We start from the raw sequence: 19,110 nt of genomic DNA, 5'->3' as shown, positions 1-19,110 counted from the left end.
TCTCTGAAAACTCCAAAGTTACTTGCTTACATATTTTCCCTTTTATATCCCCCTCTTATTGAATGCTGCAAGATACTCAGTTCATGATTTTCATGGGATTTCAAAATAAATAGGGATTTTCCATATTTAGGCTTACCTAAATTAAAGAGAAGTCAAAAAGTAATCTGAAAAATCACTTCAGTGTGGCTAAAACCATTACAAACTATATGTCAATCAAAATTTTTAGTGTTTGAAAATTATTAACTTACTATAAATCAATAAAAGGCAAAAGCTGAACATAGTGAAAACCATCTTTATTTTTATTGCCTTTTATTTTCAACAATGATTACTTAAAAAAAAAAAAAAAGCCTTTATAAACTAATGGTTATTGAAAAGCCAAACCTTTCCAGCCCACTTCATGTTCTCTTTCAACCACTTCAGGGCAGAACAATGTTCCAAGCTATAAACCTGTTCCTTATTAACATTGACGGTCATGTGCTTAATGAAAAGCTTTGGATCTGATAAACGAGCAGCCATAATTAATCTTTCCACAGCAGCCTGATAATCATCCTTGCTCCGAGATTTGTTTTCTTCACATCTACAAAGTTAACAATTCACGAAGTCAGAACTCTAAAAAGCAGCTCTATAGTTTCAAAAGACAGTTGTTTTTATTGATTAGTACTAAGCTATGACAGTCTTTTCACTATATTCTTCTACCAGGGTTTTTCAAACTCTTTTGACCACACGTAGTAAGAAAGATGTTTTACACTGTGATCCGGTATACACCCTCATAATAAAAACAAAACTCTGACAAAACAACATGTACCCTTATGACAGTGTACTCTATTTTCTATTCTCATTTCTTCGTAACGTGGTTGGAACCTCGTAACTTGATTTCACCACACAAATGGGCTACGACCCGCAGTTTGAAAAACACTGATCTAGAACTCAGCTAACAACCTCAATCTTTGTATTTTCGAAGTTAAAAATCACATAATTATTCATTATAATGCATAAAAATATTGAATTTAATTAAGTTTGGAGTTACTGACATTCATGTTTTACCCTGATATGGCCTATTTTTAATTATAAGCACATATTTAATATATAGTTAACATTTGGTAACAAATTATAGCTATAATTCTTTACTAATAATTTTGGTTATTTTTCTTCAGTCCTGATTTGAGGTACTTCACAAAGTACTAGAATTTGTTTTTCTAATACCTTTTATACTAGTCTCCAAATTTCATAAAATGCATGCCTTATGGCTGTTTTTCCTATGGGATCGGGAATGGGAAGTATTTAGAGACGTGGCTGTTATAGTAAACACTTTTTTGTTTGTCGTGTCCTCTCAGTACCTCGAGGGCCCAGCAGCAAGGCCGGAGGATGAGCCCACCTGCACTAACACCAGTGTCACCCATAGTGCTGGGCGTGAGGACTTCCACTTGGAACAGGAGCCAGTGGTCGGAGGAAAGATTGGTCAGGGGCCTTCTAGTACCTTCTGGCTTAGGAACTGGTGCCTGGAATCTGGTAGGCTGGGCCATGTGCCAACTATGTGCAGTTTTGGAAACTCTGAAGATAAATAAAATTCTCTCTCATGGAGATTAATGTAACAAGATGGGGCTCATAATAGAGAAAACAATATTGGTGGGGACAAAAATCAGAGATCTAGGCACGTCACTAGTTATGCACCGAGGTCACAAATACCACCAATTGAACAATGAATACAGAGGCTGCATGTGTGTGGAAAATGGAAAGCTAAGAGAAAACCAAACCCTCATTAGGATGATAGGGACCCTTGATGCCTCAGCCACTGTACTGCACAGTGGTAAATAAGGGAGCCCTCAGAATAGAGCTATAATGAAAGAAAGCTAATTTTAGTTGGTTTTAAAAAGGTGGCCCTAAAACTATTTCCCAATTCTCCTCCCTTTAAGTATGAGCTGGATTAAATGACTCGTTTATCACAAGGAGTAAAGCAGAAATGACAGTGCAACTTTGGTCACTAGGGTGTCAGATGATAATTCTCCGTGGGTCTCTTGCATTTTTGGAAATTTTGGATTTCAGGATGTTTATGGAGTGGACAGTGTTGAAAGAGTGGAGCAGAGAGCAGCTGTGTTTACAGCCTCACAAGGCAGAGACAGTGTATTCCTGCAGAGCCATGGGGCAGGCACGCTTATTTCTCAGTATGGGAGATTCTGGTTCCTGAAGTTCAGGATTCCTCTCCTGTGACAGAACCCACTGCATGTGCAGGTATCCTCTGGGCCCATATGTGGGACTTGGGAGCAAGAGGAAGAGATACAAATATGCAGATAATCCTGCTGCTTGCTATACCATGAGTAATAAAGTCCTATTCCCAACCCAGGGGCCTGATGTCTTGTGCTAGGACCCATGAAACTGGCATGCTGACTTGTAGCCAGCAAATAGGGTAAAATCTCAGAGCCTTCAGTTCTTGATACAGGTCACAAAGGCACTATAGCTTCCTCCTGCTTTTTCTCTCCTGGAGTGCTTACTCTGAGAGCAGTTAGCTGTTATATTATGAAGACACTCTAGAAACCCATGGAAGGGCCCTTGTGGAGAGGAACTGAGGCTTCCTGCCAATAGCCATGTGAGTGAGCCATCCAGGAAACGGATCCTTCAGCACCAGTCAAGCCATCAGGTAGGTGACTGCAGCTCCCGACCACATCCTGACTCCAACTATGTGACAGACCCTGAGCCAGAACCATTCTGCTCAGCTACTCCAATATTCCTGACCCACAGAAACAAATAATATATTTGCAGTTTTAAGCCACTAAGTTTTGGAATAATTTATATACAGTAATAGATAACTGATAGAATATTCAATCTGAGGATCTGGTTTGTAACACCAGTAAACTGAAGCAAAATTCTTGTCAAGAAGCTCTAAAACAGGAGTCCCATGAGATCTTCATAATTCAAGTTTGCTGGATAAGGCTGACAAGAAATTGCAGTGCTGTAAGCCTAAATTCTGGAACCTGGAAAAAATTATTTGAAGGGATCTATTCTGGTTCAACAGCTACATTATAATATTTATGCATTTACTGCAACATTTTAAAATATGGAAACTAGGCTAATGGGTTTATTTTCAACAGGATTCTTTTTTTTTTTTTAGTTTTATTTATGCCTACAGCACCTGGTCTTCTTAGGTGGTCTCTCACCCAATTACTAACCAGGCCCGACCCTGTTTAGCTTCCGAGATCAGACACTGGGCTTGTTCAGGGTGGCATGGCCATAGACCATGGACCGTGGCTCCACTGGGGTGTGAACCCAGGAACTTCTGCGTGTAAAGCAAACATGCTAACCACTACACTATGAAACCATGTCCTTAACAGGATTCTTGACTGAACTTAATAAATTATCACATATTTCCCTTTTAGACCTGGTTCTGTATTGATCAAAAAGATAAATAACTTTTAGGTACCCATCTAAAAGCTATCAGTACATGAAAAAGATTGATACCTAAAGAGGACCTATTTCTTTGAACATCTAACAGTATCTTTGAAATTGTTAAAGTTTTTGTTGAATGCTACTAATTTGGTTTTAAGTCTCAAATAGGTCACATCCTTTCTCTATTTAAATGTTACCAAAGTGTGTAAATACACAATATGCATTTATATAAGCGTATATATATAAGCACACATAGAAACATACACAAACAAAAATATATAAATATATATAACATTTACATTCTAGGGCAGGTGTAGGAAGCCACGATCTGCTTTCAGGATGCAATTAGAAGTTATACCAACCAACCTTTTCAAAACTATCTGCAGCATCTGTGTAGAAGTACCAGGACTCTGGATACTACTAGCATTAGATACCAGGAAGATTTCAATAGCTAAAAGCATTTCAATCTCAGATAAATAAGAAGGAATCAGTAGAAGTTTTCGGTATAAATTTCCCTCTAATGGTGGGTAGCAACCCAATGAAAGAGCACCTGAAAAATCAAATAATAGATCAAACTTTACTAAAACGCCAATAGGTGAAAAACCTAGATTTCCAAAATATCCATAGGCAATAATTACATTACTGAATTAGTCTTCACATTAGAAGCAGATATATTACATGAATTATGTGGTAGTGAGGTTATCCTAGTACATGTGAAATTATTCTTTGTAAAATGTTTTTGAAACATTAAATATGAAGTAGAAATATGTTAAACTCTCTGAAAAATGATTTTTGAGCCTCATTGTGGCAACTACGCATTTATTTCAAGCCACAGTCAGTGCAACATACTTTTGGAATAATTAAAAAACCAGAATAGTCTACAGGCAATATTATATTGTTATCTTTTACTAAAACCAACTTAACTCTGTATGTACAATTTGCTTAAAATGTTTTAAGATAAATTTAAGAAATCTTTCCAATATGGATGATGATGGCTAATCTTTGAGGATGTACTATATGCCAGGTACCTGTGCTAAACATGTAGGTTTTATCTAATTTTAATTCCCATATTATAGATGAGGGGCTTTGGGTAAAGCACCCTGACCTTCTGACTCCAGATTTTGGATTTCTAACCACTAGGTAGTCCCATCTCTAAAGAGTGTTCTAATGATATGTTGAATGTCAACACTGTCAGGAAATGAGATGTTCTGAAGACTGATCAGTTACTGTAAATTACTCATTTCTTTTTATAATTCAGGTACATTAAACCCTCTCTTCACCTACCCCACCCCCAAATACTCTTTACTTATAATTTTACTTGCATTTCTAATCACTAGGTAGTCCAGGTCACTTCCAGGACTAACAAACTATTGACTCATTGACTTTCCTAGCTGCTGGTAGGTATAATTTACATGCATTCATGTTTTACTTTTCTGACCAGAAGAGGAAAACAAAAAATAACAAATTAAGTAGAAATTTACTAAATTCACTAAAAATTTACTTCCCCCCCCTCTAAAATCAAATATGAAAAGAAAAATACTCCTACTTGATTTTAGTGGAGGAAGTAATGGGAAGACATACTAATAACATCTCCCCTTCCTGCCTTTTTAGCTCTAAGAGAAAAGTAGTATTTTTAGGACAAGAGAGAACAAATCAGGAGCGTCAGGAAGGCAACTTTACTGTCTCTGGACAATTTCTGTCTGATTAGTTTGGGAACAAAAGCAAAGCAGAGTCATCAAGAAAGTGAAAGACAACTCACTGAATGGAAAACATTCGAAATTCATGTAGGATCATGAAATTCACAGGACTTGTATCTAGAGTGTGTATGTGTATATATGTATGCACATATGTGTGTACATGTGTACGTGTGTATACACACGCACTCTTACAACTCAACAAGAAAAACCCAATTTAAAATGTGCAAAAAAATGGGTAAAGGATTTAACAGAGATTTCTTCACAGAAGATTCACAAATGACCAATAAGGAAAAGATGCTCAACATCATTAGTCATTAGAAGCATGCAAATCAAAACCATAATGAGGTATCACTTTATATCCACTAGGAAGGCTAAAGTAAAAAACACAGTAACAAGTATTGGTGATGATGTGAAGAAATTGGCAATTCCATACATGGCTGGTGAGAATGTAAATATAAAATGGTGCAGCTTCTTTGGAAGATAGATTGGCAGTTCTTCAAAATGCTAAACATAGATTTACCATAAGAGCCAGCAGTTCTGCTCTCAAGAGAAATGAAAATGTGGGTCCACACAAAAACTTGCATGTAAATGTTTACAGCAGTGTTATTTATAAAGCCCTAAAGTGGAAACAAATCAAATGTCTATCTACTGATGGATAAACAAATTCCATCCAATGGAATATTATTCAGCAATAAAAAGGAATGAAATGTTGATATGTGCTACAACAGGAACCTTGAAATTATGCTCAGTCTAAGAAGCCAGTTGCAAAAACTACATATTGCATGATTCCATTTATGAGAAATGCCCAGAATAGGCAAATGCACAGGAACGGAGTTAGATCAGTTGTTGCCTGGTGCTGGGTCTGGCGGGAAACATCCAGGGAATGGGGAATGAATGCTAATGTGTTTAGGGTTTCTTCTGGAGGTGTGGGACATGTTCCAAAATTAGACTGTGGTGACGGCTGCACAACTCTGAATATAACAACTACTGCACTGTACACTTTAAATGGGTGAATTTTATGGAATGTGAAATTATCTCAACTGTAAAGATATATTTTAAAAAAAGCAAAACAAAGGCATGGGCACCACAGCCCTACCGGTACTAGTGGATGTGATCGCCATGGTGCTCCCTCATCCCCGGGGGAGACAATCTAAGACTCCCTGTGGATGTCTGGCACCGCGGACAGTGCTAAACCCTATACATACCATGTTTTTTCCTATACATACAGATGCTTTCCAGCTTCTCTTTGGCATGTCTGAATTGCCAGCATCACTACTCTCGCGCTCTGAGATGATTATGAAGTACGATGAGGGTTACTTGAATATGAGCACTGTGATACAGTGCTAGTCGATCTGACAACAGGGACGGCTGTGATTATCAGTGATTATCGGGCAGGGGGTATCTACTGTGTGGATATGCTGGCCAAAGGGATGACTCTCATCCCTGGCAGGACAAAGCAGGTTTTACCACGCTACTCAAAATAGAGGGCAAATCAAACCTTATGAATTATTTCTGGAATTTTCCATTTAATACTTTGGACCACAGTCAACTGCAGGTAACACACTGTGGAAAATGACACCATGGATGAGGGGGGCCTACTGTATAAGGCATTGAAAGGCTTTTCTAGCCAGTGTTAAGCTGTGTGTGAAGATAAATCTAAAGAGAGTTCCAATGATATTTCAAATGTCAACACTGTCAAGAAGTGAGATGTTCTGAAAACTGATCAGGGGCTATAAATCACTCATTTCATTTTATAATTCAGGTACATTAAACCCTCTCTGCCCCCCAAATACTCTTTACTCATAACTTCACTTACATAAGTCCCGGGAGTTTCACTGCATATAAAATTAGGCATAGACGTGTTTAGATAAGGTGAAAGTGCTAATAACAAAGGTACTGACTTGTACCTAGACATTAACAGATTGCTAAAAAAAACGCTTTAAAAATAAATTCTTATTAGGGTTGGAAAAACCTTGGGGGAAGAAGAGTGACTGCTAATGGAGATGGGGTTTCTGAAAATGTTCTAAATTGATTATGTGATGGTTGTGCAACTGTAAATACACTAAAACCATTGAATTATATGTGTTAAGTGGGTGAACTGTATATCCACATGGTATTTGAATTATATCTCCACAAAGCTTATTACATATCTTATTAAAATTTTTAAAAATACATGATTAAGTTTAGCTGATTTAATATAAAATTTTCTTTCCAACTAAAAAATAGAAAGGTTCATATAAATCTCATTTAAATGTTTTCAAGCTTATATTTTGTTCCTGTAGCATACAATACCTTCTGATGGCATTTTCCTCAAATTGAACAATTATTTGGAAATAAATAACCCCATTTATATTAAAATCAAGAAGTTATAGCAGATAGTATGTATATACTTTGTGTGTGATTTCTAGCAGTCTGCAGGGAAATAGTATGAGTTGAAACATAAACACAAAATTGAAATGAGGTGCTATAGACAAACAGTTCTACTTTTCCTCTAAATTTCTGATTGTCCTTTTAAAAAAAATACTGCTTTCAAAACTTTATTGTCACTTAAGATACATTTTACATAATGACCTTGTATACATTTATAAAATGAAATGAAAATTTTATCACATAATATTTAACCTTACTACCTGTAATGCACACTAATACGTATTTTCCCATTTCATTGGGAAAAAAGTTACCACCTGCTAACCTGATCACAGCTGGTAGTGTGAAAAACACTTCCAAGTTCAGAGAGGTTTTTGTGCAGGGAGGGGTAGCTGGGATGTTTGACACATTTGGCACAGTGGTGACACAATAGGTACTTAAGTGTTTGTTATACAAATGACAGTGATAGAAATGGAAATTTATGACAAATTGCTGCAGGAAGGCAGAAAAGGATTGTTTTCTAGATCTAGACTCTACGTGGAATTACTTTCTAATTAAAGTACCTGTGAGACGGCTGGGTTAGAGAAAGCATTAGTTTTCCTGGCTTACTGGTTTGACAGAAATAGCTGTAAATAGATTAACAGAGTTCTATTTGAAAAACTGTTATGTATCATGTTCACTGTAATGGCACGCTCTGTACTTCCTATATGGCCTGATATAGAATACTCCAAATTATAAAGATCAGGAATATAGCAGGGATAAATAAAATATGCAAATATTCCTTAAACTTCATTCTACTCAATTGTTTTACTTCTACATATTTATAAGATATGCCAAACTGGTTCTGTCATTTACTTCCTCTGTGCACCCTCCAGTGGACATATTAATGTGCAGAGAAATAAAAATACGGTAATTAGAAACAAGAGAAATAATAGGTGTCAAAAGAGAGGACAGATCTGTTTAGACCACTATCTTTGAATGTGTATCAACTGCTCTTTACATATTTAAATGTCTTGTTGTAAATATTATACAAGGATTCAGTGTTAGCAAATCAAAGTCAAAACCAATATACCAAATTAAAAAATTTTAAATGTAACTTACTTTTGTAGTGGGCTCTGGCTTTGAGCCATAAACAACTCCTTCCTAAAGAAGTAATTAATCTTCTAAGAAAGGAAAAATCAATAGGGATGCTCTTTGAAATCATAAATTCTGCTACGGAGGATGACATACCAAGACTGTTGCTTTCTATACAGGCATCTAGGAGTTTATTAAAAAGAAGGCTATACTGTGAGACCTCCACAGTTTCTGAAAAGAAAAAAATAATTGATATAATGAAATTGATCTACCTTAGCCTCTCAAACTTCTCTTACTACTTTTCTTTCCCCTCTGCTACCCTTGGCACTTTCCTACCCACTGCAGGTGTCACATCACTAAAATGCAGTCATTTTACATATTCTCTAACAAAAATGCCTTCAACAAAAGTATAACCATTCATTTACTTTGTAATGAATATGAAAGGAAGCTTGACAATGATTGCAGAGGCTGCACTGACACCTGTCTGTGATCCCCTCATGTGACTGCATCTGTGGTGTCTCAAATGAATGACTGCACGGTTCTGTTTGCAGTCTATCTACAGTTCGGACCTCAGATGTCTATTTCCCATAATTAAAAATAAATCATCCCCTTATAAATATTCACTTGCAAATGAAAAAAAATCCTTTATTTCTATTCCTTTCGATTCTTCACTTAAAAGAAAGTGAAGTTACTTTGGAGATTCCCAAGTCTTTTATTCCCTGTATTCAGCCAGTTAGATCTATGACCTAGACTCTAAGTCCTCATCACCTTAGGATCTTTTAGGGGTTCAGGCTTTATCAGGAAATTAATCTTCTCACCTTTATGTCTCTCCCTAAACATTACCATCAGAGGGACTTTCCTAAAACAGCAACTTTGATAAAGCACTGAGGGGAGGCCCTTGGGTTAATGTTTTCATTATATGTTAACCCACCACTCAGCTCATTTCTGACCCAAAGCCTTCACTCCTTACCCTTAACATGGACTTCCTCTTCCTGTACATATATGATCTGAGCTTTAGCATTCAAGAGCACTATCTATCATTGCCCACATTGATGTTCTTTCTTTGAACTTGCCATCTGCTTAATTTCCTCTATTTATTCCATGTTTACCTATGTTCTAAGGTAATAGAAACTAAGTTCTATATTTGTTAAATGATACAAAAAAGTATTCTTCATTATTCCAATGCAATGAATTCTTTTAAGATATGATGCTTGCTAGGAGCACTTAATATATTATTTGCTGAAGAGCTGACAGACCTAGGGAAGGGGGAATGATGAAAAGGCTTCTGTTAGGAACTGCTGACAAACCACCCCAAAATAAGCATCTCTGATTTTTTTTTTCAATCCTCAGGAAAGCATATTCAATTTGCAGAGAACACATTTCACAGAAAACAACATTAAAAATATATGCTGGAATATAAAAGTCAACCAAAACAGGTGGAGAACTGCTTCTTATAACAGTTAAATACCAGATGGGCAAAGGATAATTAAGCTAGACTTTTAAATAACATACCTTGAGAATTTTGAAAACCCGGTAGATTTTGCAAAACTTCAAATGTCTGTCTGTAAAGGCTCTTGGCTAAGATTTCATGTGCAATTGTACAGAGCAGATTATGTCGATTGAGTACATCCAATCTATCACAAGGCCACAGTGGTGTATTGATTATCCATTCTGACTCTTTCAAAAAGAAAAAAGTACTAATAATTTACACTGAAAATTTTATTCAGTATAATCACAATTAATGTTTTTAAATATCTTTTGGAAAGTGACGAAACTTAAATCTATGTACTCAGAAAAGACAACCATAGCTCAAATTTATTACAAACAACTTACATAGTGATGATCATGACCATCCTATTACACTTATTTTTTAATTCTTCATTTTTCTTTTTTAACTTCTATTCAACATTTTATATTTTTTAATTTTTCCTCCCTCCCCCACCCCTCTGGTAACCACTAGTCCATTATCCATGTCCATGAGTCTGTCCTGTTCATTTGTTGCTTTTAGGTTTATATCCCACATGTGATTTTCAACCTTTTCTGTCTGTAATTCTTCATTTTTCTAAGAGTACTAATCAGTTATTGATTCTGAAGTTAAAGTTTATTTTTATATGACAAAATGTTCAGTTATAATGAATATTTGTAATAATGTAAAATATTTGTGTGGACATAGTTTAATTTTGGTATTGGAGAATAGCTTATCTCAAGTTTAAAAACAATTTTTATTTTAAAATATTTGATACATACAGAATACCTCAATTATGTAAGTTATAAAAGCATAATAAAATGAACTCTTATATGCCCATCACATAGCTTAAAAAAAGAATATTATGAATCATGCTGAAGTTCCTTGGTTCTGCCCAGATTTTCTCATTGAGAACAATAGGAGGCTAGTACAGAACACTGAGGTGCTAAAATGTTAGAAATGTGAATATTTTCTCATTTACCTAATTTCCTCAATCATCATACATACAATGAGACACAGGATGAAGCATTGCTATTTAACACTCGAAGAACACTTCTGTGTTCTTTTTCAACTGGACTAAATGAAGGAGCCATGTAATCTTTTTCTTCTGTGGCCTTCCCAGCACAGTGAATACAAAAGGTATTAAAGAAAGATTTTATAATTCAAGTATACGATGCTAAAATAAAGCCTTAAGTATCTAGTATAAAATTTTAAAACAGGAAATTGTTTTTAAATCACTAGAGCCCATGTGATTGGCTTGATTTATACTATGTGCTAGGCAATGTTTTACAAATAGTGCTCTACGAATATTAACTCATTTAGACAAAAACCTTCATTAGTCTAAATGTGCTTAAATTTTACAGTATAGAGAGATTTGAATGAACTTATTATCTTGAAAGACTGCACAGTTCATTTGTTTAACATAATTCCCACAAAAAAGTAAAACTGCTAAATCTCCATTCCTTATAAATTTCATTTTGATTAAGTTCAAATATTTTTGTTAATCATATTATCTGGTGGATATATGACACTTATAAATAGACTATGTGGACTTTTCTCATGAAAATTGCACTGTTTTTTGTTTAGTACTTATTCTTTATTGTTAAGGTAGAATAATATATTTTTTGAAAAGATATTTTTAGGAGATTCATTTTGAAATCTTATCAAATTGTGTAATTATATTTTAAAAATCTGGGTAAGTTGGTTGTTTTATGTACCAAAGTTAACTAAAACTAATAATTGGGAAATCACTGGAAATTAATAACTTTCAACTAATACAACCCATTCATAACTCTATCAACATAAACTTTTATAAAAAAATTATAAAAACTCTTATAAGAATTCTCAAGAATAAAAACCAGTTTATTAGTTTTATGGTGATAAAAATTCTGATTACATTGATCCTCATATTTTTCTCTGTTCCAGAGTTGGGGAATAGTTTCCATTTGTTTAAATATCTCAAAGTCGAAAGGCAAGCAAATTTTCTATAATTGCCATTCTTTATCTACTTACCTTCCAACATATGCATATTCAGTTTTACTTGTACAAGATTTTGAATGTAGGCACTGAGAATATAAAGACTATTAAGATAGTCTGCGTGAATGAATTTCTAGGCCAGTCGGTGAGACCATTCTTTACAATGGTGAATACTGTGAGGGGGGAGTATCTAAAGATATCTGTTCTCCCTTTAATGTATACATTTAATATAATCCCAATCAAATTTCCTACAGAGCTGTATTAAAATTTCCTACAGAGCTGTATTAAAACCTGACTTTATTTACATTTAATATAATCCCAATCAAATTTCCTACAGAGCTGTATTAATTCAATAATTCTGAATTATTCCCCAAAGAATAAACACTTGAGAACAGCAAAGAATAGAGGAAAAGTAGGGGAGTGAGGATGGTCTCCTCTAAACAGATATTATCACATACTCTAAAGCTACATTAACAAAAAAGAGTATGGTGCTAGCACAGAAACAGAGATCTCTGGGAGGGAAGACAAGTACAGAAACAGGCCCAAGCAGATACAAGATTCTAAGACAAAAGTGGCATTTCAAATAAGTGAATAAAGGATGAGTTGGGACATTTTGGGGAAATAAAATTAGGTTCCCACTTCATGTCAAAATTTAAAAGTAACGATGAATAAAAAAATTTGAAGACCATGTGGGTGAATCTGTAATTCTGAGATAGCTAAGGACTGCCTAAAGCATGTTACAAAACAAAAATTATAAAAGATTTAAAAAGCAGTTTATGTTAAATAAAAAGAAATATCAGTTGGGCAAAAGAAGAAAACAAACAAAAATGCAAAAAAATCATGAAGTTTTCCTAAGTGTGATATATATATGTCATTGATGGCACCTAAACTAAATTTAGATGTTACATTATAATTTTAATAAGCCATTTGTGCATTATAAAAAATATAAAGATTACATTAAATATAAAAATCACATTAAACCTATGATTTCAAATATATTATTGCTTAGGATGAGGTCAAGTTGGTTGATTTACTTTTAAAATAATGTTTTTTTTTTAAAAATAAACTATTACTATAAAAATGAAGCAAAACAGAAAAGTACAAAGAAGAAATTAATAAAAATCAAATATCCCATCACTGAAAATGACCAGAACTCACATTTGGTGAAAATTATTTGGGAAAGAGGTGTTGATGATCCAAACAGTGGCTATGCCTAGATAAGTCAGAGATAAGTAAAACTGTGGTATCAAAACAGGCTGAAGATGGCCGGGCCTAACACAACACTGGACTAACACGACATTTCCAGTGATTGAAAATAAAGACAATACAGTTTTTAAAAAATATGTTAAAAAATTTTATATGCTTATATTACTGTAATGACAGTCACTGGTCCAGGTGTTCGAGCTAACCTTTATATTTAATTTCCTAGTATAAAAAAGTTAACATTTTTCTAAAAAAGAAAAACTAAAAAACATATATATATATATATATACATGCTTTTGAAAACTCCAGCCTGAGACAACATAGATGGATCTTCAGAGCATTATGCTAAGTTAAGTCAGACATAGGAAGACAAACACTATATGATATTACTTATATAAAAAATCTAAAAAAAACCCCAAACTCGAAAAAGAGATCAGGTTTGAAGGGTGGGGTAACTGGATGGAAGAGGTTAAAAAGTATGAACTTCCAATTATACAATAAATAAGTACTAGGGATGTAATGTACATGACGACTGTAGCTAACACTGCTGTGTGACATATAGAAAAGCTGTTAAGAGAGTAGATCCTAAGAGTTCTCATCACAAGGGAAAAACTTTTTTTTCTTTTTTGTATTTATATGAAATGAACAAACTTATTGTGGAAATCATTTCAAAATTTATGTAAGTGCCATACACCTTAAACTTATAGTGTTGTATGTCAATTATATCTCAATAAAACTAGAAAAACAATCTTTAACCCTCCCCCCACCCCCCAAAAAACCCAGCCATTTCCTCCTTAGGATGGTGCAAAGATGCAGGGATAGTTAAATGAAGAAAATTCACAGATAATCCGTAATAAAGTATCCAAAATAAAAATGGTGATGCTTGTAGTTAGCAAACTGGGGGAGTGACTTGAGGAAGTATAGTTTAGGGACGTGGGTGAGGTGTGAGAAGTCACCACATGAGAGTGCTGTAGGGCAGTGGTCTTCAAAGTGAGGTCCCTCGACCAGCAGTATCATCTGCAACATCTGTGAATTTGTGAAAGATGCAATTTCTCAGGAGCCATCTTAGGCTTAATTCATCAGAAAATCTTGGGGTGGGCCACACAAGCCTTTTGAGGTATTCTGATGTTCGAGTTTGAGAACCTCTTTCTTAGATTTATGGAAACAAGATCAGAATCACCATTTTGCTCAGGTAGTTGATCAGCTTAGTTCAGGTCTGTGTGGTTTGTACTTCTGCGCTCTTGTTGTAATTCTATAAAGTCCATTTAAAGGAAAGACTAGGGAAAATAATAGTATTGGTGTAGAGCTTACTTATTTTGTTGTGTGATTTCTGAACCTCAGTGTCCCGACCGTGGGATACCATCACCTACCTCACGGGTTTGGTGTCAATTCAGTGAGATGACACAAGTAACACACTTAGCACAATGCTCGGTATGTAGTGAATACTCACATTATTAAATCAATAATGAAGAGAAATATCACAATTCAAAAACAGACCAAGAACATGAACTGGTAATTCACAAAAGCATAAGTACAAGTAAAAAAAGAGAAAAGTCATTAAATTTTCTAATAAGCAATTAAATGCAAAGTAAAGCAGTGAATATCACTTTTGCCCTACAAACTAGCAGAGATAAGAAAAATAATAATATTCAAAGTTGTCAAGGGTGTTTCAGAACATGCAACTTCATACACTGCTAAGGACTATGTAATTAGTACAACCTTTCTGAAGGTGTACAGGACCTTTGTATTCTACTGACAGAGATAAACTCTGCAGTGGATTATATTGAATAGTGAGATTAGGGTTTGTAGAAACTGAAATGCACCAGTCTGTCTGATAACTAAAAACCAGAATATTGAGCACTAACACTTGAATTGTTTACATGTACCTGTGATCCCTAAAAGGATAATGTCTGTATAGAACATATGTAACAATTCTCTAGGATTTTCTCATAAAGGGAGACTTTCTAATAAATTCAAAATAACTTGTCACAAATCTGAAAATAAAGGTAGATTTGCCAACATTTACCAAAAAGCTTTAAACTGCCCATTAACCCAGCAATTCCATCAGAATGTATTCTAAGGATATAATAAAGATTTTTATAAAGGGATGTTTAGCAGAGATTATTATTATATCCTAGACATTTGAAAATAAGCTGGTTCAAGAAAAGTGGATTCATGGATATATCTAGGTATCTGGGGGTGGGGGTGGGGTGGGGGGTGGGAGTGGTGTGGTGTGGTGTGGTGTGGTGTGGTGGTGTGTGTGGTGTGGGTGTGTGTGTGGTGTGTGTGTGTATTCATAAGGTGGAAAACCATGGAGTCCAATAAGTGATGCTGTAGAATATTCCTTTTCACAGAAAGATGTCCACAGAAAGACTGTTCCCTGAAAAAAGAATGTGAAGTACGAAAAATAGTGGCATTAAAGTGGATAATAGTCATTTCTGGATGACTAAATAAGGAATTTTTATCATCAGTTTTGCTTATCTGCCTTTTCTATTTCTCTATAATGAATAAGCATTACTTATATTAAGGCAATAAAAGTTATTTTAAAATTCAAAGGTAGTTTCTCAATAAATGGCATAACTTTTCAGAAAATTTATATTCGAGTTATTTTTCAGCCTCCAAACTATAAGCTGAATTATAAAAACTATAAAATTATGATTTTAAGGCTTTTTTGTATGCTAGTAAGGGCGGGTAGGAATTTGTTGTTCATTTACCAGGATACAAGCTAGTAGTGCTGAGAAAGAGTTTTAAATGTCAAAGTGAAAAGCCAAAACAATAGATTTCTTCTTATTATGATGTCTGTCACCCACAAAACCAAAAATGTGTAAAATATCCTGCATTTCTCAAACATGAGTAATGTATGTAACTCCTTCTTTAAAAAGTTTAGTAAGTAATAAATGTACTTTTTTTAAAATGAAAATATAGAAAAAAAAATATGTAAAAGGTTAATCTGCCTCTCATCCCTGTCCCCAATTCCTTTCCCAGAAGCAACCAGTATTACTCGTTTCCTATGCATCTTTCTACAGATATTCTAGGGGTATATAAGCATACATATATATATATATATATCCATTTTATTTTATTTTTGCACAAATGGTAGCATATTGTATATGATCTGCACATTTCTTTTTTTTTACTTGGCAGCAGATCCTAAAGATCATTCCGAATGAATACCTGTAGATATGCCTCATTCTATTCCATCATATGGCTATCACACAGTTTAACTGGTACTTCCTCAACAGACATTTAAGTATCTAGAATCCTCTGTTAGCACTGGTGATGATAAAAAGAGTCCAGAAAACATACAGTACATAACATTGTATATAGCTATAAATGTGTTTGTAGGAGAAATTCCTAAAAACGGAGTTGACAGATTAAAGCAAATATGCATTAAATTTTGACAGATATTTTGCTAAAAAGCCCTTAAATAAATGTATGTGAATGCCCGTTTCTCTATGTCCTCAGGAAAAGCATATCACCAAACTTTGATCTTTGCTTGAATGACAGGTGTTCTGTAATTTTAACTTTTCTTATTATGAGTGAATATTACTCTCGCTTACTATAAGTGGGGTTCAGCCATTTGTATTTCCTTTCTTGAGAATGGCCTGTTCACTACAGAACCCTTTTAAGAACAAAAAAAATTCTGGGGAGAACTTATACTTCTGTGGGCCCTTCTTTTGAAGAAATAAAATTTTACTTATGAAAATGACTTTCAATTGAAACAGTCACTGCAAAAGAGAATCCTGTGATTATAACATAAAAAATTTAAAGATAATCTCAAAATTGAAACATCAAAATTATAAAAATTTTAAATCTCTGTAGGCCACTCTATGCCCCTCCCACAAACTTTCCCTCATTCTCTAGTTTGAGAGAGCCTAATTGTGCCAGAAACTTTTAAGCAGTTATCTCGCACAAGACGACCCATGCCCACGTTTTTCAACTGTTTTTACCTCTCCTTTTCTTGCCACATCTCTTCTTTCTAACAAAGCTCATAAGCTCTGGCTTGTGTTTTGCTAATTTCTATATTTATGTCTTGGTTACTGTTCCAACTTAGCAAACCTCACTGGCAATGTAAAGTTGAAGAAAACCTTTTCTGACACTTTTGATCATGAAGTCCACTCACTTCTGTATTGCATAAACTCTCCACACTGAATGTGATTACGTACGTGCCAGTATATGTGTCTGTGTGCTAGTGTAAAGGTTATCTATTTGCTTTACTTGTGCATATGTTCCATCCTCCCACCTAAACTTTGAGATTCTAGAGGTTTCTTCATTTTTATCCCATTTCATCAAATGAAATCTGCCTGATATCCAAGTAGCCAGAGAGACTGTGAGATAACATGGTGTGCTTACTACTGTGCCCTCTGATTTTTTATTTATTTCATTCCAAACTAATCTTAGTTGCTTCTGCTGGCTCAATTTTATTTTAATTTCTGCCAGATGGATTGACTTACTAGGGGACATAAGCTTTACCTGTCTTGAAGTCATGCTTGCCTGTATGTGCACAGCCCGAGTTTACACAGACTGCAGGCAGGATTTCCCTGTCTTCCAGGGCAGGTGAAGCTTAGCCTGTGAAGATGAGCTGCATGGGGCTGAATCCAGCCTCCACTCCTTACTTGTTATGTCATTTTGGGCAAGATGCTTCATGTCTCCAACAACTTTTTTTTTAATCCATAAAATGGGGATTGTAATAATTCCAAACTCATAGGGTTTCTACAAGTTTATGATTGAGATAATCCAGGTAAAGCACTTACCTGGATTAGGTATGGTGCCTTTGCCAAAGTAAGAACTAGCTTTTCAACAAAGGTTCATACAACTTCTCCTTTAACAACCATCACCTTTCCAGCCCAAGTGACCACTAGGGTTTAAACCAAATCATCGCCCACAATTCAGTATCGACTTAAGGTAATTACATAGACAAAAATTTATAGCAACATTTTATGCTTGCATAGATCAGAACTTACCCCTTAATACCCAAATGGCACCATCTAGGCTTCCATTTTTTAGAAAAATTTCTGCTGCGATATTCACAATCTGACATCTTGGTGCTAACTTCTCAGGCCCTGTCAGTCCTTTTAAACTTGTAAAATGTATTTTTAATTCATATAGTTTATCTAAGACCTTCCTTCCCTAGAGTAAAAATAAAGAACACTCATTGAGTATTAATCATTTAGAGTATTACAGAGATATAAAGTCACACTGATAATCATATAGAAGTCAGTTATCCAATTCGGATCATCATTCTAGACTGATGGTTCTCAAACTGCTCCAAGACTCTCTCCTTAAGCCCCTTCCTGCTCAGCCACAACAGTGGAAGGGGGAGAGGAGAAAGCAGGGCTTTGCCTCATTTTAACCAGCCCCCACCATGGGGCCCCTTTCAGCACTTCTCCTTCATGTGTTTTATACATTGTGCTTCCCCTAAAGATTTCACTTGGCAAAAGGATGTCATGCTTTAGTGTAGAAAACTACTGATTATAAGGTTTTTGCACGTCTTCTGTTGATCACCTTCAGATTCAGGAGAGAGGGAAAGTGAAAATGAAGAAAATCTATTCCAGAATTTGGGTAAAGAATGATAGTGGAGAAAAGAAGGATAAGATTGTTGGCTGAAAATAGTTACTTCAATTTACTAGATTAATTATTTCACGTAGTCTACATAAAGATTGTCTCTAGTCTAGACATCAGAAACTGGACATTTATTATTTTATATCAGGGGTCAGCAGTTAACTTTTTCTATAAACGATCAGAGAGTAAATACTTCAGGCTTTGCAGGTCCCATTTGGTTAGCTGCACACTCTGGTTGGTGTTTTTTAATTTCTAATTCTTTAAAAACATAAAAAACATTCTTAGCTCTTGAGATGTACAAAAACAGGCTATGGGCCAGATCTGGCCCTTAGTTTGCAGACCCTTGTTTTATGTTATAGTTTATACTATTTTGAATCAGATGCT

The 19,110-nt window shown here is 34.9% G+C and overlaps 1 protein-coding gene across 1 annotated transcript in view; it reads right to left on the bottom strand.

Annotated features, from left to right (window-relative positions):
- Positions 1-277: 277 nt before the first annotated feature.
- Positions 278-19,110, bottom strand: part of TOPAZ1 (testis and ovary specific TOPAZ 1) — a 63,498-nt gene continuing 44,665 nt past the window's right edge. The window contains 5 exon segments of the mRNA XM_039837462.1: positions 278-577; positions 3,748-3,931; positions 8,547-8,750; positions 10,032-10,196; positions 18,129-18,294. Of these exon segments, the coding sequence (XP_039693396.1) occupies positions 358-577; positions 3,748-3,931; positions 8,547-8,750; positions 10,032-10,196; positions 18,129-18,294 (939 nt within the window). The 3' untranslated portion in view covers positions 278-357.

The sequence above is a fragment of the Pteropus medius genome, unplaced genomic scaffold (genome assembly GCF_902729225.1).
Source record: "Pteropus medius unplaced genomic scaffold, Ma_sr-lr_union100, whole genome shotgun sequence".
Classification (NCBI taxonomy): Eukaryota; Metazoa; Chordata; class Mammalia; order Chiroptera; family Pteropodidae; genus Pteropus; species Pteropus medius.
This window is presented reverse-complemented; position numbering and strand designations above follow the sequence as displayed.